This window comes from Drosophila obscura, unplaced genomic scaffold (assembly GCF_018151105.1).
Source record: "Drosophila obscura isolate BZ-5 IFL unplaced genomic scaffold, ASM1815110v1 contig_73, whole genome shotgun sequence".
Taxonomy (NCBI): Eukaryota; Metazoa; Arthropoda; class Insecta; order Diptera; family Drosophilidae; genus Drosophila; species Drosophila obscura.
In genome coordinates, this window is record NW_024542865.1 from 7,024,556 (window position 1) to 7,044,733 (window position 20,178).

General features: G+C 45.0%; 2 protein-coding genes and 1 long non-coding RNA gene across 3 annotated transcripts; 1 reads left to right on the forward strand and 2 right to left on the reverse strand.

Moving 5' to 3' along the window:
• Window positions 1-7,652: 7,652 nt before the first annotated feature.
• On the reverse strand, window positions 7,653-9,527 carry LOC111076428 (SAFB-like transcription modulator). Its single transcript, XM_022370231.2, has 3 exons — window positions 7,972-9,527; window positions 7,812-7,914; window positions 7,653-7,746 (listed from the first exon to the last, which is right to left on the reverse strand). The coding sequence occupies exon 1, from the start codon at window positions 9,378-9,380 to the stop codon at window positions 8,097-8,099; it is 1,284 nt and encodes a 427-aa protein (XP_022225923.2). The 5' UTR covers window positions 9,381-9,527; the 3' UTR covers window positions 7,653-7,746; window positions 7,812-7,914; window positions 7,972-8,096.
• A 1,711-nt stretch (window positions 9,528-11,238) lies between these two features.
• LOC111076440 (hepatoma-derived growth factor-like) lies at window positions 11,239-12,443 on the reverse strand. Its single transcript, XM_022370244.2, has 2 exons — window positions 11,831-12,443; window positions 11,239-11,770 (listed from the first exon to the last, which is right to left on the reverse strand). The coding sequence occupies exons 1-2, from the start codon at window positions 12,224-12,226 to the stop codon at window positions 11,492-11,494; spliced, it is 675 nt and encodes a 224-aa protein (XP_022225936.2). The 5' UTR covers window positions 12,227-12,443; the 3' UTR covers window positions 11,239-11,491.
• A 3,226-nt stretch (window positions 12,444-15,669) lies between these two features.
• On the forward strand, window positions 15,670-17,416 carry LOC111076441. Its single transcript, XR_002608033.2, has 3 exons — window positions 15,670-15,936; window positions 15,994-16,687; window positions 16,752-17,416. It is a non-coding gene; the product is annotated as an uncharacterized LOC111076441 (long non-coding RNA).
• The last annotated feature ends 2,762 nt before the right edge of the window (window positions 17,417-20,178 follow it).

A 20,178-nucleotide genomic window follows, 5' to 3' on the forward strand; every position in this document is an offset into this window, starting at 1 on the left:
CAACAACAAGATTAGTTATCGGATCGGACGGTGGGAACAGTGTCTTCCGAGTGCCTTTGGACGCTGTTTGGGCCTCCGCTACAATCTTTCCATAATACTGGACTGATCAAAACCCTTTTCGTAATCCTCAACTATAGTCAGTCGAGGCTGCGATCGATCCATATGCAGTCCACATGCATTCCCGGGCCTTCTCTTTTGTCACTTTTCACTTGTGGCATAAATAATAGCAAAAAGGTTCTCTAGATCTTTAGATTCTCACATGATAAGTTCTCTACTTTTGCTCTGCCCTTTGCCAATTTCAGTGTGAAGCCGCCGCCACCGCCGCTGTCTACCCCGCAAAAACCACACTGAAACCCAACGTTCCAGCGCCCTTCTACTCTCTGTGTCCATGTCCGTGTCTCTGTGTCCGTGTCTCCGTGTCTCTGTGTCCGTGTCTCTGTGTCCGTGTATCTGTGTCCGTGTCCGTGACTCTGTGTCCGTGTCCGTGTCTCTGTGTCTGTCTCTGTGTCCGGGTGTCTGTGTCTGTGGTCGTGTATCGTGTCTGTGTCCGTGTCTCTGGGTCCGTGTCTCCGTGTATCTGTGTCCGTGTCCGTGACTCTGTGTCCGTGTCCGTGTCTCTGGGTCCGTGTCTCTCTGTCCGTGGGTCCTTTTCTCTGTGTCCGTGTATCTGTGTCCGTGTCTCTGGGTCCGTGTCTCCGTGTATCTGTGTCCATGTCCGTGACTCTGTGTCCGTGTCCGTGTCTCTGCGTCCATGTCTCTGTGTCTCTGCGTCCATGTCTCTGTGTCCGTGTGTCCGTGTCTCTGTGTCCGCGTCTCTGTGTCCGTGAGCTCTTTGCTATTTTGAGTTTGAATTCTGTTATGCCCTAGCAGATGGCATTTTGCTTTTGAACAGCAAGAGCTGCAGCTCGAGTGCGCGAAGTTTACTGATTCCGGATGCACGGGCGCCCCAGCAATGATTGCCCCAAGCAAATCCATTCACAGATCTTTTGATGCTGCCCCACAGCTCATCTGCAAGGGTGTGCAACGCTTCGGTCATGAATTAATTTAAATATCTCCTTTATATTTTGCTTTTTTTTTTTGTTGCTGGTGCGGCTGCTTTTTAAATTTTACCTCCTGGAAGTTTTTCTGCCGCCGTATGGATGTGCAACATGCATATGCAAATGCCTCGGCCTACATGTGTCGGTGTCTGTTACCGCTACACCCCCCACCAACACTCACCACCCACCACCCACCACCCACCAGGCTCACCCTCACAGCCCAATCCTTGTCCCTGTCCAAACATATGGGAAACTTTTGCCAGCATGTTGCCTAGTTTTTTGCGCTCATTTCTTTGGCTGCTCCCTGCTCTGCCCCGCCCCGCCCCGCGTCCCATCCCGTCCCTGCCTTTCCACTGGAAATTACAATAATGAAAATGTATTTGCAAAACTCGCCTAATTAGTTGAATATGAGCCATGTTGGTATTCAAATATGCACACGAGGCTGTCAGAGAGAGGGACAGCTCCATGCCAGAGCAGCAGTTAGAGCAGTGGGCAGAGACGGGTGGTGGTGGGCTGTGGGTGGCAGAGTGGCACAGATACCGGGCAAAAGGTGGCGAGGGAGCGGGGAGTGCAAGCAGCAGCTGCAGAGCCATGCGAAAGGCAAAAAGCGAATAACGCCTAGTTTTAGTTGGATGTCTTTGATACCCTTACGGATCAATCATTCATTTGGTATGGCACTGCCTCCCTTGTCCTTTCATCAAAGATTTTAGTAAATTTTTCCTCATTTTTTCACACTCCGACAGCGTGATTTTGTCTCTCCGTTTGCGTTTCACTTCCGGCCAAAGTTTATTAGAGAGAAAGCAAAAGGAACGACTCTTGCAGTGCCCCCAACCTATGCCTCACTTGCCCCTTGGTTTCTGGCATTTATTTGTTGCCTATCTGTACGAATATTTTCCAAATGTACAATTCGAATTCAGCTTAAAGTCACAGACAACAGCAACGCTCTATAATTTCTTTAAAACCCAAAAAATAAAAAAAAAAAAAAAAAAAAAAAAAAAAAAAAAAAAAAAGCCAGCGAACTGAATCGATGAAAGTTGAGAGCAATACTGGAAGAAGGAGTAACGAAGAAGTAGCGAGTGAGTGGGTGCCAAAGCTGGCACCAGGATAAATCTCATAATTACTAAGAAGCGCGCAATAAATGGCTACGCAATGTGGCACTGACGCTCATAACAACAGCTGAGCTGGTGGCAGAGTGGCAGAGTGCCACTGGGAGTGAGCTTCCTGAAACCCCGTGTGAATGATTCCACTGACACTTCAGGGTGAATTGGGATTGCTGTTCCCGCTTTATATATCGGAATACCTAAGCTGTATCCCTGCTGCTATATGCTGCCATTGGGCTGTAATTTAAGTCCCAAGTAAAGTAAAATAAATTAATTTAAGACGGAAGGGCAACCTGTTTCAGTTACCTTCACAATTGTTTAGCATGTTCAAAAACTATTTGATGGGAGAAGGGAATAGGGGGGTGCTTCATCTATAGAGGGGGCGCGGCAGGTGTTTGCAACTGCTGCCCCTCCTTGATTTCCCCTTGAAAGCAAACCAAAAAATTTGCAACTTTATTTACGCTCTTTTTGTGTTTGTTTGGGCTCTCTCTATTATATGTGGGGGAGCAGATGTGACGGAGAGAGAGAGAGAAAGAGGGAGAGAGAGCATAAATTTGTGCCAGGCCAAATTTATCGTAAATGCAGTGGGAGGGATTGTGGGGCGCGGGAGGAATAAAAATGTCTGTCAAAAATGGGCAAACACATCATCGAAAGGCGGATAGAGAAGGAGAGAGAGAGAGGCAGAGAGAGAGAGAGAGAGAGAGAGAGAGAGAGAGAGAGAAAGAGAGAGAATTCGTCAAGCCACATTTAGCCAGATTACTACATTAGTGAGGGGTGCACGGGGCGTGGAAACATCTACAGAAAGAGAGAGAGAGGGAGAGATAGAGAGAGAGATGGATAGATCGACTGACACACACACATCATAATCACAACACAATCAAATGACAATCAAAACCGCAAACAGACAAACGGCATACGAAGGCAAAGCCACCCACACCCACACATGCCCACATGCCCACGCGCCTGTAAGTGATATGCTTAGTGGATGAAGGGGAAGGGGAAGGGGAAGAGGGCGTAGAAGAGAGTGGAAAGTGGAGTGGAGTGGCGTGGAGTGTAGGAGGATGTGGCATGTGGCGTGTGGTGCGTTTGGTGAAATTGTGGGTGGAATTTCTGGCTCTGTCTGCCCCACATGTGGGCTCCCCCTTAATGACGATTAACTGCTGAGCCGCAATTAACTGTGAACAGGCGGAAATACGGTGAATGACAGCTGAAGAAATGGCAGCAAATGGGAGTGAGAGAGAGTGAGTGGAGAGAGAGAGAGAGAGCGGGTGGTATAAATATGTGGCACCGGAAGCAAAAGATGGGCTCACCGGAAGCCGTCGGTAACGTGCCCGCAGGGCATACACTTCCCCACAAGTGAATAGATGCCAGCCAAGGGAGGAATGAATTTGATGCATCTCTATAAATTAAAGGCAAGCGTCACAGAAAAATGGTAAGCAAATGAATGAACCGCACATAAATTTACAGACAGGAATCAGGGTACAGGGAAGAAACCAAATTAAATTAAATTAAATTAAAATTACACAGCGAATGTTTTAGATACAAAACCTTATTAAATTGACTAATCCATGGGCTGTGTCCATTAAACAAATTCTCATTTAAATATTCGCCAAAGGAAAAAATTGATTTGCTTGAAGCAAGTGCCAAGTGTTTTTTGTCCACATTAACAAATAAACACACACAAAAAATGCAGCACACGTGAGTCCGTGCACACTCGAAAGTCAAGTCAATCCACTTGGGTTTCATTCACTAAACTAATCAAATGCATTCCGATAGCCGCATGAATAAGTGAGTCATCTAGTGGCTAGAATCTGGGACATTTATGCGCCACCAAATCAACTTTAGTGGCCCGAACAGAACGCGTTACAGGCGGTGTGTTGATGTTACCCAGTTGGCTGGTTCTATAGCTAATCGTACCTATATACCTTTACTTTATTTTATTTTAATTTACTTTACTTTAATTTACTTTATGTTACTTTACTTACTCAATTATTTTGTAGCATATTTAATTGAGTTAATTATATTAAATGCAAATATTTCGAGGGTATTAAAAGCATCTGTCGTGCAGCAGGAATTATGTTCTTGTTCACTTATGTACTCGTAAACCGAAATAAATGAAACAAAGTGAATGAATGAATGATTCATAAATGATTTCTTAGACCAAAGTGTGGCCAGAGAGCGGCAGAGCGGGAGAGATGTATTAATAAGGCAAGTGGAGCCATATGCCAGATGGCTTCGAGTGCGAATTTTGGCGGCGTGTGAGGCATATGATATGCTATGAATGAGTGCCGACAAAAGCAAACAAATGCGCAAATAAATCGAGGTGAATGGGGGGCGGGGGCGGGGGCACAGCACAGCACAGCAGAGGACAGCTGAGTCCTGATAATGTTTATGATGGCGCCCACCTAGAGACACGCACTTGGCCCATCCAAAAGTCAAATGTTGGATGACAATTGCAGCGCATATCCGCTTCCGGGCCGGTTCTTAGCCACTTCCCTGCAGCTCCACACACACACACAGCAGCGGCAGCAGGAAGCAGGAGGCAGCCACATCAATTTGGAAGCGTGCACATTTATCCTAATCACACACACAAAGGCAGCTGCGAAGAGGAACCCCACACAGCCACACACCCTCCCACTCACACACACACACACACACACACACACACACACACACACACGCCAAGAGCTTATTTATGTGCCCAAGTTCTTTTTGACATTGTTCTTTTATTATTTTAGTCGTTGTCTCTTCCACCCCCACTACCGCATGTAGTCCTGTGCTTGTCCCTCCATTGGGGGGCGGCGCTGCTCATTTTTGTCGCAATTTAGCTAAAAGCGTCGTCTAAGAGGAAGTCGTTATATATATATATATATATATATATGTATGTACCCACGCCATTGCCGCCTGTTCCTTTAATCTTGTTCCTGGCTGCTTTTTCCTTTTCACATTCTCTTACAAAGAACAAGTACAGAAATATAATAGAGAAATAGATGGGCGAAGGAGACGGGGCAGGGGAATGGGAAGGGCATGGGCAAGAGAAGATTTAGGTAGCCAGAGGGACTCTTTACTGGGCTATACACTGGGATATGTACACACATATCTCACGGGATCCGCGCTTCCGCGTAACTTTCTTCCAGATTGGATGATATTTTTCACACAGAATATAAATTTTGTACCTATTAAAATACGTAGATAAGTATAAGAACTTGCAGGACCCGCTTGGAGTGGATAAATACATAACTAACAATATTAACAGAACATTAAAAAATATAATATATAAAATAATAGTAAAATAATAAATAGTACAACAAAATAATAATGAAAATAATGTATATAAAACAAATATTAAAAACAAAAAAGTATATATATTAAATATTACAAGATATTATATATATATATTATATTATATAGTATTAAAAAAAAATATAATATATAAAATAGGAAATAATACAAAAAAAAAATAATAATAAAAATAATATATATAAAAAAAATATTTTAAAAAAATATACTTATACATATATATTAATTATTAAAAGCAAACGTTCCCCAAACTGTAGCACCTGATATGAGTAGGCTGTTGGCGGCTAAATTAATTTTCAACTAATCTACCAATTTTTAATTTAATTTATTATTTTTTTTTAATAGATAATTTTATAATTTAATTTTGTAGCTGCATTTAAAGAAAATTTTATAATTTTATTTTGTAGCTGCACTAACCATATGGATTAATTGATCTGATCTCTACCGGAATCTTAATTTGACATATTGATTTCTGTTCACTTTCTAAATAAATAAATACGTTTTCCCACCTTCTCTCTCGGTTATTGTTCCGCCTGGAACAGTTTATATATAGAGCCCAAAAGTGGCAGCATGTAAGCCTAGCCCAAAATTAAAAGTACATTCCCTGCTAGGTTTCATCCAGGGCTTGTGCTTGACACATGTCGCCCCCAGGTAGAGTGGGCCACTGCGGCAGACAACTGTTGCTGCCTGGGTGCACATACATAAATACATATGTACACCCTTACACACACACACACACATGTATGTGTATGTATGTAAGTGCCTTATAGCTCTCTCTTGTCGCGTCGGCCGGAAATGGCGTCAATGTCAACGTTGACGCCAAAATTTTGCTGTCATATAGATGTCCATGTGTGGGTGCGTGTTGTCATGTGCGTCTGCGTCTGCATGTGCGTGTGCGGTTGACAGCAGCACGTTTACGTCTATGGCCTTTTTTTTTTTTGTTGGTTGACTCTGACTCTGACTCTGTCCCCGTCTCAGTCACAGTCACAGTCCTTGCAGCAGTGACATTACCAGTTCTTACCCAGCCACAGATCCCCCCGTTCCATGTGCCATGTGCCATGTGCCATGGGGGTTCCGTTTCTGGCTCTCTGCTGCTGTTGATGGGGACTGCTGTTGCTTCACGTGCTCGTTTACAGTCATTTATCATAAAAATATTTTTGCACTCTCATTTTTATAAACTGTATTGTTTCACACCCCCTCCCCACCCAGTCCTAAGAGCGCGGGTACCGGAGGTTGCAGGAGGTACAGCAGGTTTGCAGGCTGAGGATTGTGGCGCTTCGAGTCGACATTTTTATGAAGCTAATTTGATGTTGTCATTCTTCATTTCTCATTTTTGTAGCACCATTTTCGCTTTTTACAGCTCGTGTGTGTGTTTGTCTGCCTTCGCACTCGCATTCGATATAGCCTGAGAGAAGTCAATTCACGGGGGAGCACTGGAGCTGGAGCTGTAGCTGGAGCTGGAGCTGGAAGGGAAACTACATACAAGTATGCACGGGGCCATATGGAATGCTCTTTGCCGGCAATGTGTCCATAAAGCTGCACCTAACGGCCGTACACTGAAACTTAACGAGGCTCGTCGCACAACTTTTAACTGTTCTGCCACTCTCGACTTTCTGTCGGAAGTGCGAAGGGCGCACAGGAAGTGACGAACAAGGCAAATTATATTCAAACAAGTAATACGAAAAAAGGAAGCACAAAAGCAAAAGCCAAAAGAAAAACTGAAGAAAGTATAAGAGCAGGTTTCATATATAATTATATATATAAATATCCCAATGCTGAAAATAATCCATATATATATATACATATGTATATGTATATCTCAACGCACCTAACACATCGATTGCCGAAGCCTGCATATCCTGCCATAATAATCAAGTTGCCCAAATCGTTCTTGGAATTTATTATCACGCGTTCCAACACAAAACAGTCGCTGCGACATTGTTCCATTGGCTGCAGTTCGGTGTGGGGCAGAGCCAATGGCACACCCACAGCTGAGTTCAACTGCCCCGATTCGGCGTGGCTTAATGTAATTTTTGAATCCAAAAACAATGTATTTCCAGCATTAGAATTATGCATAAAACAAGCAAAAATAGAGTCGAAATTTAGATTGCGAAATGCGGGGCCAAAGGGGTAAGTGCGGGCTGAAATGTTGCCTATGAATGCATTTGCTTATAGCCTGTATTAAATCACTGCCGGGCAAGACATCTATAGCATCTGTAACAGCGTCGTCTCCCATCTCCCATCCTGTTTGAAAATGCTCGTACAAGGCTGGACGCATGTGGTCTGGAGGGCTGATTGATCGTTCGTGTCTGTGGCATAGGAACAAGAGGTCAGACGCGAAGAAGGTACTGGAAAAAGGTCCCAGCAAGCTCACCAGGTGTTAGCCAAAGGAGGAGCAGTCTCTGATTTCGCCTCTTGGGTTCCAATGGAGCAGAAAATATCTGATTAGAGTTCCGAGGCGATGGCTCGGAGGAGGACTACGAGCGGAAGGTGGTCTGAGCTGAGATCCCGACACTCATTTATGGAATACTTACCACAGTGAAGATCCACTTCTTGCGGCCTGTCGTTGCTGCTCCACCAACATAAGAAACTTAAACTAATAATGGAAATATTTCGAACTGAACAATTAATTCTTTTTTTGGTTGGGTTTGTCGGTTGGCTAAACGTCTCGAGCATCAGGCGGCGGATCCGTGCTCGAGTCCCACTCGTTCGGGTTGATGAACATCTGAGAGGCACTGCCGCGCAGGGAGTCAAAGCCCTGGTTGAGGGGCACGGGCTTGGGCCGCTTGTCGATGTTGGCCATCCACTTGGACCAGGCCCCCTCGGACCGCTGCAGCCGCTCCTTCCTCTCCTGCTCCTTCTGCTCACGCTGGCGTCGAGCGCGATCCCGCTCCTGCTGCTGCTGCGCCACCTTGCGGCGCTCCCACTCCTTGAGGCGCTCTCTACGCTCCTCCGCGGTCTCCTTCTGGCGGCATACTGCGGAGCTGGGGACAGGGCCAGGGACGGATGTGCAGGACTTCTTTTGGATGAGCGTGGACGTGTTGTTCCGCTCCTGCTGCTCCTTCCGGAGACGCCACTCCCTGACCTGCCTCTGAGACTGCTCCAAGCGCTCGGTAGTCGCCCTTTCGCGCTTCTCGCGTTCCCGCTTCGCGGCCAGAATCTTCTTCTTGCGCTCCTCCGCCTTGCGCTGCTTCCACGCCTCGAACTGCAGGCTGTCGCGATCCTTCTTCTGGGCCTCGAGGCTCTTGAACCCGGTGGACACGTGCGGGCTGCAGCTCTCCAAGTTCAGAGAGGGCAGGAAGTTACTCCCACCCTCCGGTGCCTCGAGGACAGCGGCATACGCGTCACTCCAGCTGCAGAGGGACTCCCTCGCAGTGTCCGGGGTGCAGCTGCTGCTGGTCATCAGCTCGCGATCTTCGCTGGCCTCCATGTCCTCTGGTGTTTCACTGCTCAGGAGGTAGGTCCTGCAGCTGTTGTAGGACTTCAGACTGTCGGTGGGTGAAGCCCCTCCCTGGATGAGGGTGGACTCCGAGAGGTCCCTGCAATCGCCGATAGATGCGGCCGGTACAAGGGTCCCTGTCTCACTTCGCCAATCCTCCTGGCAGCCCCACTTATTGCCCTCCTCGAGGCCGAGACCTGCCAATGCATCCTCCAGTTCCCCTTCCTCCAGTTCCCGGCAGAAGCTCGCCATAGTTTCGGTTTCGGTGTCGGTGTCAGTGTCCAGGAACTCAGCAACATCCTCTCGATTGCCCACCAGGGTGCAGGATGATGAGTCTGTGTCCGTGTCGGCATCTGCTACGAGTGGATAGAGAGTGCGATTGGTGAGTCCCGCAGTCGACTCCTCCGAGTCGCTCAGGTCGCGCATGTCACGGGTACGACGGCCCGACAGCTGCTTGCGATCCACCACTTCGCCCCTCTGGTTCTGTCGAGCCATAAAAGCCATTGCGCTGCCCTTGAGTGCAGCTGGTGGGGATCGAAAGCAGGACGGGAGACGTGTGGGAAGACTGCACAGAAAAATGCAAAATGAAAAGAATTAAATTTCCAGATTTCTGTTTCTGTTTTCTGTTTTTCGGATAATGTTTTCCGTTTGTTGTGTTTTGGATGAATGATTCTGTACTGAGGGATCGAGCGACGAGGGGGCTTGTGTGACCCAACAGAGGTTGCAAATGGTACTAGATTTCGGGTTTACTGCTGGGTGTACCTTCGGTTATCCTGACTCCAATGAAGGCATTTTAACTGACAACAAACCATAAATGAAGCAGCGCTGGTCCCGTTTGTTCCGTCACTGTATAACCTGAGTGGCGTAGTTAGCCCATGGGGAGTACATTCTTGTTCGCTTATTAATTTAGCAAGCTGAAATGGCCGAGGGCCCCACTGTGCGCAACTATCTCGAGCTTGCTCTGCGCGTCGCTGACGAACAGCCGAAGCATAGCCGAAAAGAGAGTAGAAAAAGCGCGCGCTCCCTCTGTCCAGAGAAGAGCTTTTGGGTCGCGCATGCAGCGTCTTGTTTGTGTATGGCCTTTGGGTAGGCAGGTAGACGGATGGATGGAACATCGCTGCAGTGCGCTGTTTGCCTGCTGTTTGCTTGCCTGCACGGATCATGGCATGGATCAGTGCAAACAGCCGCCTGCTGTAACTTGTGGGCTGCGCCTTCTTTGTTTACTTAATTATGTATGTACTTTAGTATGCAAGTGACTCAACGCTAGTTAACCCATTGAACCTCGGGTATCCTCAATCAGAATGAAAACATTTTAGCTAATGATAAACAATGTATGGCCCCGACTATACCCATTCCCCCCTGTAGGCTCACCTCTGAAAATATCTAAGAAAATACAAAAAAACAACAAAGGTCCTGATGACATTGGGAAATCTAGCGGAAATCTATACCATGGGAATGCACACCATCTATCGTCTTTCCAGCTAGTGCCCATGCTCTTCCTGATATCTGATATCTCCCTCACTGCGGGTCCATCACTGGGATTTCGGGGGTTTTTCGTATCTTAAACATATTATATATTATTTACCAAAATATACATAATATATATTAAATATTGCATTATTTTAGCCATGCTCCGCGATTACGATTACGATGCTGGCAATTTTTTAATAGTTTAACAATTGCACTCAACAGACATGCAAGAACATTATAATTTTATTGAGTCCCTCTTTGGGGCCATTAACTTTCTTTTTTTAATTTTGTATTTGTGATTGGATCCTCCAAAGTCTCATCCCGAATATCACTTGGTGCCTCCGGTCTCCGGTCAGAGAAACAAATTGAATTATCGGAGCGATCCACCGCGAACTTCTTAAGCATGGACTCGAGGGGACTCTGGGGATCCAGGAAACGCCGGAGTTAGAACTGATATTGAGACACGTTTGCAGGCTTCAACTGCAGCTCGTACTCCCTCTCATCTTTGCCACTGATCGCTGTCTCTTTCAGCACGCCGATCAGGGTGAGGTTCTTCAGCGACGCCTCAATCAAGGTGTCCAGGTCATGGACCGGATTGACATTTTTCATGGTGTAACCCACCTCCAACTTGATGGCTGACAACGGGATTGAGTCCTGGAACAGCCGCTCCGAGGAGTGATAGATGGCCTTGAGCACGTGTCTGTTGACCACCTTCGGCACACGGAAGCAATCCATGTCGTTACGGCGTTAAAAAATAAATTTTAATACGAGTAGAGAAGGGAGTTTGGTTGAGAATTGGAAAATTCTATTGAATTTTGTTTGCTTGTATAAATCATTCACAATGCCAGAGCTTGCTAAACCCACATAGGATATGGATATGGATCCATCTGGTTGCTTTTATCAATCGCCCTGCACACTGGGCTTAGCCACAATTTTTGCACCCAATTCTCAAAATGTAAACAATTAATGTTCCACTGCAGGTGGCCCTAGGCCAAACCTCTTTTTTAATACACCGTCTATTTTAGTAGCACCAAATTAAATGTAGGTATTCAATGTTATTTAAACAGTCCAAGGAACTTCATATGAGTATGTTTGTCTTTTGTCTTAATCCTATGAACGGGGGGGGGAGTCGCAATTTGGGCGGACTAGAAATGGGTGCGGCGCGGGCCCAAGCACTTGCAGATCTCTTCGCACAGTTCAATGAAGTCGCTCTCCTTAAAGCCAGCGATCTCATGCCCCTGTGTCTCCGTCGCATTGGGCGAGGGCTCAACAATGATGCGCCCTGGTGGCATCGCGTTGGCAGCGCGTTCGCCGGACTGCTCCACAGCGACCTTTTCCAATATCTCCGGCTTGCCGTAGCTGATGTCCATGTGCGAGTCTTCGGCTGTTGGCGCATTTGCCAATACAATTTCATTTTCTTCATTCTGTGTGGAAAACCAATAAGATTCAGTTTACCCTGTGACCTTAGTTCGAGTTTAACTTACGTTCGATGGGCGCGATCGCTCTTGGTTGGGTGAATTCCCGGTGGCGCTTGGTGCTTGGATATCGTAATCATATTCAGTAAAATGATTCGAGCTCGATACGTCCATTGTCTGCCAGTTCTGCCCCTTTAAGGCACCTTTTATTTCGTCCAGCGCCTTGGCATAGTGTGCTCGCCGCATGTTTCTGCGCGTGGAAAAGTGTCTCTTGTTTTGGCTGTACGGCAGGAGGTTCTTCAGCTTTATGTAGCCGATCTCGCCTGTGCCATAAAAGTACACGGTGTACTCCTTTTTGCTATTCACATTATGGGTAATCTGTGCCGGCCATGGGGTGTAGCCGCGCACTTTGGCAAACACCAGATCGCCCAATTTGAACGATTTCGAACGATCTCCGTTGGCCATTTTTGGCGGATTCTTCACTTATAAGTTGAAACTTGTTGTCTGCCGTCTACACGTGTTGCTCGACTACTCACAATGGCAACGCCTGGGAAGGGAGGGGAGGCTGACTATTTCCGGCTGTCAAATAAATATCGAATGATACATTCGTTTCGGTTCCACGGTTCCAACTCAGCCGAGTGAAGTGTTTTGGGGGAAGGAGGAAAATTAAAATTTTGCAGCTTAATTTAATTTTAATTTTGTTTTCTAGATGCTTAAAATACCTTGCATTATATAATAGAAAAAATCGCTTCGTTGTATATCGAACATAGGGGGTATTTGTGAAACAAATTTTGAGTTTTTTTGGAGCTTATTAGTGTGCCAGGACACTGCACAAAATGAGCATAGAGACAATTATTATTTATCATCAATGTTTTTACGCATTATCGTTGCTCATTAAATAATATAATAAATATATGTAAATATATGAAATCAGCTGGCAGTTCCACATCGAAATTATCGATAGTACCCGCGATGTTTTGACTTAGACGCCTCCAATTGGATGCATCGGCGTTGGCTTTTACGACCAAAAATAGCTCCAAAACAAAACAAATAACAAAGATGAAAACATCGCGAATTGATCAAAAGCTACCTAGTGAGTGCCCACGGGGCGAATAATTACTGCCCCTTGCTGATATTTGCCAGCTGCATGTATTATGTTATTTTGAGTGAAAACTGTGATACGAAACTAATCTAAATTCCATCTAAAAAAACACCCATAAAAATCCACAGAAAATGTAAACAACAGAGCAAGACTCGAAGAAAGAAGCTGAAAAAATTGACTGCAAAGAGGAAATGGGTTGCTGGAGCTTGCGTGCCGCAGCTATTAGGCTTTGGCCGATGTATTTACAAATGGCTTGGCTTTGTCTTCTTTGATGCGGTCAGTGCGGGGCGGAACCTGCCCACCGACCGCAAATTAAAGTGCACAAAATGCTAAACTTCTCTGCAAAATATTTACGAGACAGCCAGCGGAAAAGCGGAAAACAGGGGGGGGTAAGGTACGAGTACAGTATTACCGTTTGAAAAATAGCTTTGTTCCAATAACAGAAGACCCGATGCGGAACCAGAGAGGGAACCAGAGAGAATGAGGCTGAGGCTGAGAGGCTGGCCGAAAGATTCTCTGCGGCTTCGGTGGCCGCCCCTTGCCGCCGCCTGTTCAAGGGTAACACTTCGAAAAATTGCACTTGCCTGCATTGGAAGCTAAGCCAAAGTAAGGGCACATTCTTTGGGAGAGACAGTGTTAGCAGAGCCCTGTTCGTTGTAGTCCCTTTGCCCTGCCCGTCCTGCCGGCAAAACTCCTGCTGCCAGTGAGTAAAGTCTTGAGAAAATGTGCGGTTTTTGTGGTTTTCACTTGAGAAATCTAATTAAACAAATAGCAAAAGCTAAACTCAACCTCAGCCTCAGTCTCAGGCTCAGGCTCAACCTCAGTCTCAGGCTCAGTCTCAGCTTCAGCTTCAGCTGGGGTAGAAAGGAGTTGCTCTTAGAGCTGGCAATTGCCGCTGCATTCTAAAGGCTATTAATAATAAGTTTTGGTTGACTATACACACGCAAAACTTTAAGTCTCGGCTCGTCTAAGCCCAGAAGCCAAAATAATTCCAATCTATGAAAACTTTTTGGCATGCGGTCAATAAGTTTCAGCAATGGGATTGTATGGCTTTTCGTATTATGATAATATTGACTTGCTTGGAGAGCAGCGGCAGCCCCAAGTGCATGTTGAGTGGTTTTTGTAATGCCGTATCCTAACAGTTGACTGAAACGAAGAGATACATATGTATGTATATATGGAGGGCAATAATCTGACTATGGGAAGCTATGACTATGAGCTGGGAAGCCTCAAGTGCGGACCCCATGGAGTAATTATAAAATGTCCTAATTGAATTTTGTTTCACTTTAAGGCGCTTCTCACCGCCCCGCCCTCCCACTGCCGTTTCCTGTCGCGTTGGTTGCGAGTAAGAGAGAGGTTAACCAATCTTGGCATTATTAAATTATCCCTTAGACACCGCAATCACACAGTACCCTCACCCTCTTCGTTATTACGAGCTTTGCTTTGCTTTGGCTTTGGCTTATTGCCACTTTTCAGTGGGTGCCAGCCAGCCAGCCAGCCAGCAGGCGCTTTTTGTCATTAATCTTCTTTGACGCGCTTAAATCACATGAATAACAAATTAGATGGCATATTAGTACGTGGCTTATATGCCCGGCTCGGCACCTTCCCACCACACCCCACCGCTCAGCATCCTTTGTAATATTTTTTTTAAATGTGACAAAATGTCAAATGTTAGGTAAAAAAGAAAACGAATGAAGAATGAAGAACGAGAACGGGAAATGGGAAATGGGAGTGATTAAATTAAATAACAAAAGGATTTCCTTCGCCCCCATTGGGTTGGCTCTATGTATTTTTGCATAATTCATTGCCTTGTCTGACGATGCGTATACTTTATTTGTCCCTGTTCCTGTCCCTGTCCCAGTCTCAGTCCCTTTTTTTTTTCATCCACTGATGTCTCCTCTTTGTGCCGGCAGTTTTCTAATTAGGTACGCATTTTCATTGTCGTTACACTCCTTTCATATGTATATTAACTCACACCGCCTATTATGTATGTATTATCTTCCCCTCTCCATCTCTTTTTATATTCCTTTAATACAATTTAATTATTATTTTTTATTTTGTGCTTATGTCAGGGACAGAGACAGAGAAAGAGCAAGAGCTTCAGCAGCGAGAAAGAGAGAGAAAGAGAGCTTTGGCATTGCCTTTGGCTTCTCGACTCTCGCTCTTTCTGTGGCCTATGTCTTGTGACATGTGGCATGTCCGCCTGATAAATTGTATGCATTTTTAATTCAATTATGTTGCAACAGGCAACAAATGTCAGTGGCTGCTTATGATGTTCAGAGAGCAGTTGTCCCCCCCGCCCCTTCCGACACAACCAATTGAAGCTGTGGGCTCACTGGTCTGACAGAACTAATTAAAAATTCGAATAAAAATACGTTTGTAATGAAAGCTTAAAGAACTTTTGCATTGCTTACAGTCGTCATATACGCTCAGATCCAATTTAAAGACTCAGGACTCCATCGCCTACCGAAATATGAATTTATGTGCGGTGGAAAAAATTTGAATCTAGTGATCCAGGGCATGATAATGATAATTAATAATTAATATTAATAATAATTAATAATATCAGGGAATTTCCAGTTTAGTCAGTTAGTTTGAGGAGAAGTCGGAGCGCAGCAGGTCGGAATAAAATTCTAAATTAATTTAAAATAAAAATAAATATAAATTATAAATAAATATAAATTATATAAATAGAAAATATCCGAAAAAAAATTGTGTGCAAAATTTAAAATTTTTTTGAAATTCGTTTTAAGTGTAACAAAAGTAAATCAAATATCTGTACCATAGTACTGTGTGAGTTCTTAATAAATTAATCATTTTAAAAGTGTTGATTGGCCGCGATTTAATCAGAGTTTGCTTACGTGCAGAAATTAATTGATTGCCAGGCACCCGGGCACCTAGACACCGCCATATGCACACTTTCCACTAACAGAATTTCTTGTCGATACGAGTTCTAGGCCTTTATTTAATCAGAACAGATTCTCTTTATTTTTACAATCAAATAAATTTAATTGTGATATTTACCGGCTCTTCGACGCAGCACAGCTGTGGCTGCTCTGCTCCTTCGTTGAAAGTGAGTAGATCCATAATTATGCGCAGATTTGCCACTATTTATTCCGTTATTCTCCAGCAACAAAATAATCAGCCATCCACACAAACACAATTCAATCAAACGGAAACTGAAACAGAAACAGAAACATGGCTGTAACTATTGTGGGTGTTACTGCTGTGATCTTAGCAAGCAAACAAACAACGACCATGTATCAAGGTCGTTAAATTTATAAATCACAGTCAGGGGGAAGGTGTGCGAACCTCGGCCTGAGGCAAGCATTTGTCGAGTGCTTCGCGGTTAGCAGACACGGATCGTGTTTGTCCGTTGGAAAGCAACCAGAAAGGCGTCTGCTCACGGGCCAAGTCATCAGGAGAGGAGAGGCCCTTCTTCTGGTGACAGTCTGCAAAGTGCTCCAGCAAGGCCAACGAATCTGCATGAGAATGAACCGGACGAGAAGTCTGCAATCAAATGCGCAGCTTTAAATACTTAATTTAAAGCGCAGCAAACAATTTAAGTGTAAAATGTAAATAAACAAGCAGAACTGCACAATGTAGTGTGGCCATATATTGCACGGCAGGGATTTTGGCAGCGGCCGAGTGTGACCAGACGCGACGCTTGCACTGCTCAGTCAGCTGTTTTTTGTTTACAAATCTAAGTACTTGAGCTTGAGCGAAAACACGTGCTATTAATTTAATTAAATGCAATAAAAGAGTATGTAAATACGTAAGTGCAGTGTGCGGACAAGAAGCAAATCGGAACAAAAGTCAGTTGAGTAAGGAGACATGGAAAAATGTTTAAAATGCAGTGCAGAATAAATTCCTCGCTTTCTCCACTAGTGCCCCGACGAATCTTCCTTCGTACAGGTGTGTCCTGGCCACAGCTTGGCAGCTGAAACCGAATTAGGCCGAATACTTGTCCAGCATTCAATCGGGGAGTTTCTTGGACTCGCGGACTTGGACTGGAAGCAGTGCCTGGCCGATACGACAGCTTTAGCACATTGGACATTGGACATTGAAGTACATAGCCTCCATTTCATTTGTTGTCGCATCCAACTCTGTGTGGCCATAAAGCAGCGCATCTGTTGCACACATGGGCAAAAAAAAAAGTTGCCAGGCGGAAACAAACTAGTTGGAGGCAGCCCAACAATTCAGGAAGATTCACTTGGTGTGTGCGCGTCGAGCCTGTTGCCACATGAACAGAACATTTTATTAGATTACACATTCGCCGGATCCTACATATTGGCAGAAAAGTTATCATGGCAGCGCGCTGCATCGTTGTGGGAGGGGGGGGGATCGGCACGGGAAGAGTGTCAGAGTCAGAGTGCAAATTTTTTACGACTCCCAGCGGATGTTTTGATACGTTTTTATGAGACGCGCGCGTGCTGTAAGCAATGGCGACTTCCGCCCGGCCGGCCTAGGCTCGACCCCTACCCTACTCTATTCCTGCTGCTGCTGCTGCTGCTGGCACTGCCCTTATCGCACTGTTGAGCATTTGGTTGATGTTCTTTAATAGAAAAATATATTGTGTCTTGTGCTTTTATTGCACTGCCACAGCCAGAGCCACAGCCAGAGCCAGCGCCAGCGCCTAGGACAAGATTGAAGCGATTGCCATGAAGTCAACATTGGTTTTCCACACAGCCCACAGCAACCTCCCCTCACCGTGCTCCGTGCTCCAGCCCGAGTCTGGGTCTGGCCCTTGCCTTTGCATAAACAAATTCATCAGCGCCGGCAACCAAATGGATGACATAAAATTTGTGTAGTGAGAACTGACAAGAGCGGAACGACAAGGGACCCGGCAGCTCATTCGCCGGGTATAGGCTGGCTGACCTGGAAAACTACAAAAAAAATAAAAATAAAGCGGATGCTGGGAGCAATAGAGATATTTATTTATGCCAGTTCCTTTGGCCAGATGCTTCTCATATCTCAGCTAAAACACAGCCAAATATAATCGAACAACCTGCACTTTGAACCTGGAATCTCCACCCATCCCTTTGCGTCACTCCCGAAGATTCCTTCGCTTATTTCAGATTGTGTAAATTCGGTTAAATCAATGTGGAATTTTCCAATCAAACCCAAACAAATCTGGTGTAGTCTTTGGCAGCTTTGTGGGGAATTGATACGAGTATTTCCATCGGTGGAAAATATCCTCTAGGCAGAATTTTAACTTGAGGTGATATTTATCTGCCAGCTCAGCCGAATATTCCTTGCCCTAAAATCTGCTCTAAGGGAGCAGCCTCCAAAATACAACAAAAAAAATGTCTAATTCAACTTAACTGCGGCATAAATCTCAGCCTCGGTGTCGTCTGACAAACGCTTAGCTCCATCAGTTTTTGCCCAGTCCGCCCCAGGCTTGGGGATGGGGCGCACTTCAGCAGTCATTTGGCTTGAAGTTGTAGGACTAACTAACTATGTGACCCGAACCCATAACACATTCCTCTCTTTAAAAGTTGCTCAAACTTTGGCACAAGCCCCTCCGCCCCTACATTATCCTCAGGGCCTGAGAGCAACGAGCGACCCCATCCCCCCCTGTTAACTGCCACTTTATCCATGGAGCATACTTTTCGGGCATGGCAAATGGCAGCGCTGATTTACTTTGCAATTACAGCCAACTGAGTGGTGGGGCTGCCTGTGCCTGTGCCTTGCTCTGCCTCATGGACACCAAATAGGAGACGGCGTCGCCATTGAACGAGTTGTGTGGCATGGCGGGGGCAATGGGGTTAAGGCAATGAACTAGAAAGCTGTCTGATTAGCGTGCAGCTCGGCAAAGTTTCTCCACTCACACTTACACTTACAGCACACAGCGCAGACCCCCCCACCCACATACCCGTACACAGATTTATTGAGCCCACTGTCCGCGTCAATAATTTGCATGGGTTAAGAGTGAAAAGAGTAGGAGAGAGAGAGAGAGAGAGAGCGGGTAAAGCACAGATTCAAGCGTAGGGCTAAGTCAACCTCATTCCCCATTCCCCACTACCCACTCACCACCCCCCTCGTGCCTGACATCCTGTGTCAATGGCCAAAGCTTTACCTGTGCCTGTATGCGTGTCTGTGTCTGTGTCTGTGTTTGGAGAGTGTTAAAATAAAACTTTTTACGTTTTTGTCGCCAGCTACTTCTTGGCGTTTTTTCATGCTGCCTCAAAGGGTATACCAGTTTCGATTGCACACATGTCACGGACTGTACGCACCTAAGGGAAAGATTTACCCAACATGATAGCGCTGTACCACAGCCACCAGAATTGTTGCCACATGAAATAATAATTAATTAATTAAATATAATAATAAATAAATAAATAATTAATTGATTTGAATACAAATATCAAGACAACTATGACTGACTGACTTCCAATAACCATGAAATATTTCCAAATATTTAAAACGTAAAAAGAGAGGAAAAAAAATCTGTTATTTTATTTTTATTTATTTATTTTATTTACGGACTGTAATCCAGATTTAAAATAGATAGATTTTTATGTGCAGAGTATCTTCAGGTCATTGGCACTGGGGTAATTCGCTTTTGTTGCAAGCTGCAACAAGGGCAAAGGCAGAGGCAACGGCAACAATAACAAGTCCAGTTGCAGCAGCAGCGACACAGCCGAGTGACAATAAATTGTTAAGTGTAAAAAGTTTATAGCATTCAACTGACTGAGTGACTGCTCAGCTAAGCATATACATATACATATAGTACATACTAGTGAATGGCCACCACCCCCCCTAGCCATGCAGCCCACCTGAGAGCTTAGCGAGAAGTTAAAGATGGATTTAGGGTTTTGGTTGTTCGGCTGTTTGGTTCTGCAAACAACAAGCCAGCAGCAAACACGCTGGAAAACCGCTTTGAGCTGCACTCAAACAGGCGAAGCCCCAAAAGTGTAAGCCCCAAAGATGAGTGAGCAGAGAGAGAGCGAGAGAGTGAATGAATGAGTGCCACATGGCAGAGACATTGCCAGACACTGTTGTCTGCTGTCTGCTGTCTGATGGCGATCCCCACAGCGACAAAGGAAATATCAGAGTTCTCCGAACGAGCACAGAAACGCGTCTTTGTGTGCTTGGCAAATAATTGCTCGAATATTGAGTTAAACACTCAAAAAGAGTGAAACAAAAGAAGCGAATGCAAATTCTCTCTGTTCTCATTTGAATTTATATTTTAATTGCGGGCTATTTTTAATATTATTTAACATTTGGTAAATAGAATTATTTACCCATGGATAATTAATTGATTGATTTGAGTACTGACTTTCTATATATCTATTTGCTGCATCATTCTAGG

Excerpts from the sequence above, each read along its gene's own strand:
- LOC111076440 (XM_022370244.2), bottom strand. The coding sequence starts at position 12,226 with ATGGCCAACGGAGATCGTTCGAAATCGTTCAAATTGGGCGATCTGGTG. Across the intron at positions 11,771-11,830 it reads AGCGATCGCGCCCATCGAAC|AATGAAGAAAATGAAATTGT; the intron begins GTAAGTTAAACT and ends TTTTCCACACAG.
- LOC111076428 (XM_022370231.2), bottom strand. The coding sequence starts at position 9,380 with ATGGCTTTTATGGCTCGACAGAACCAGAGGGGCGAAGTGGTGGATCGC.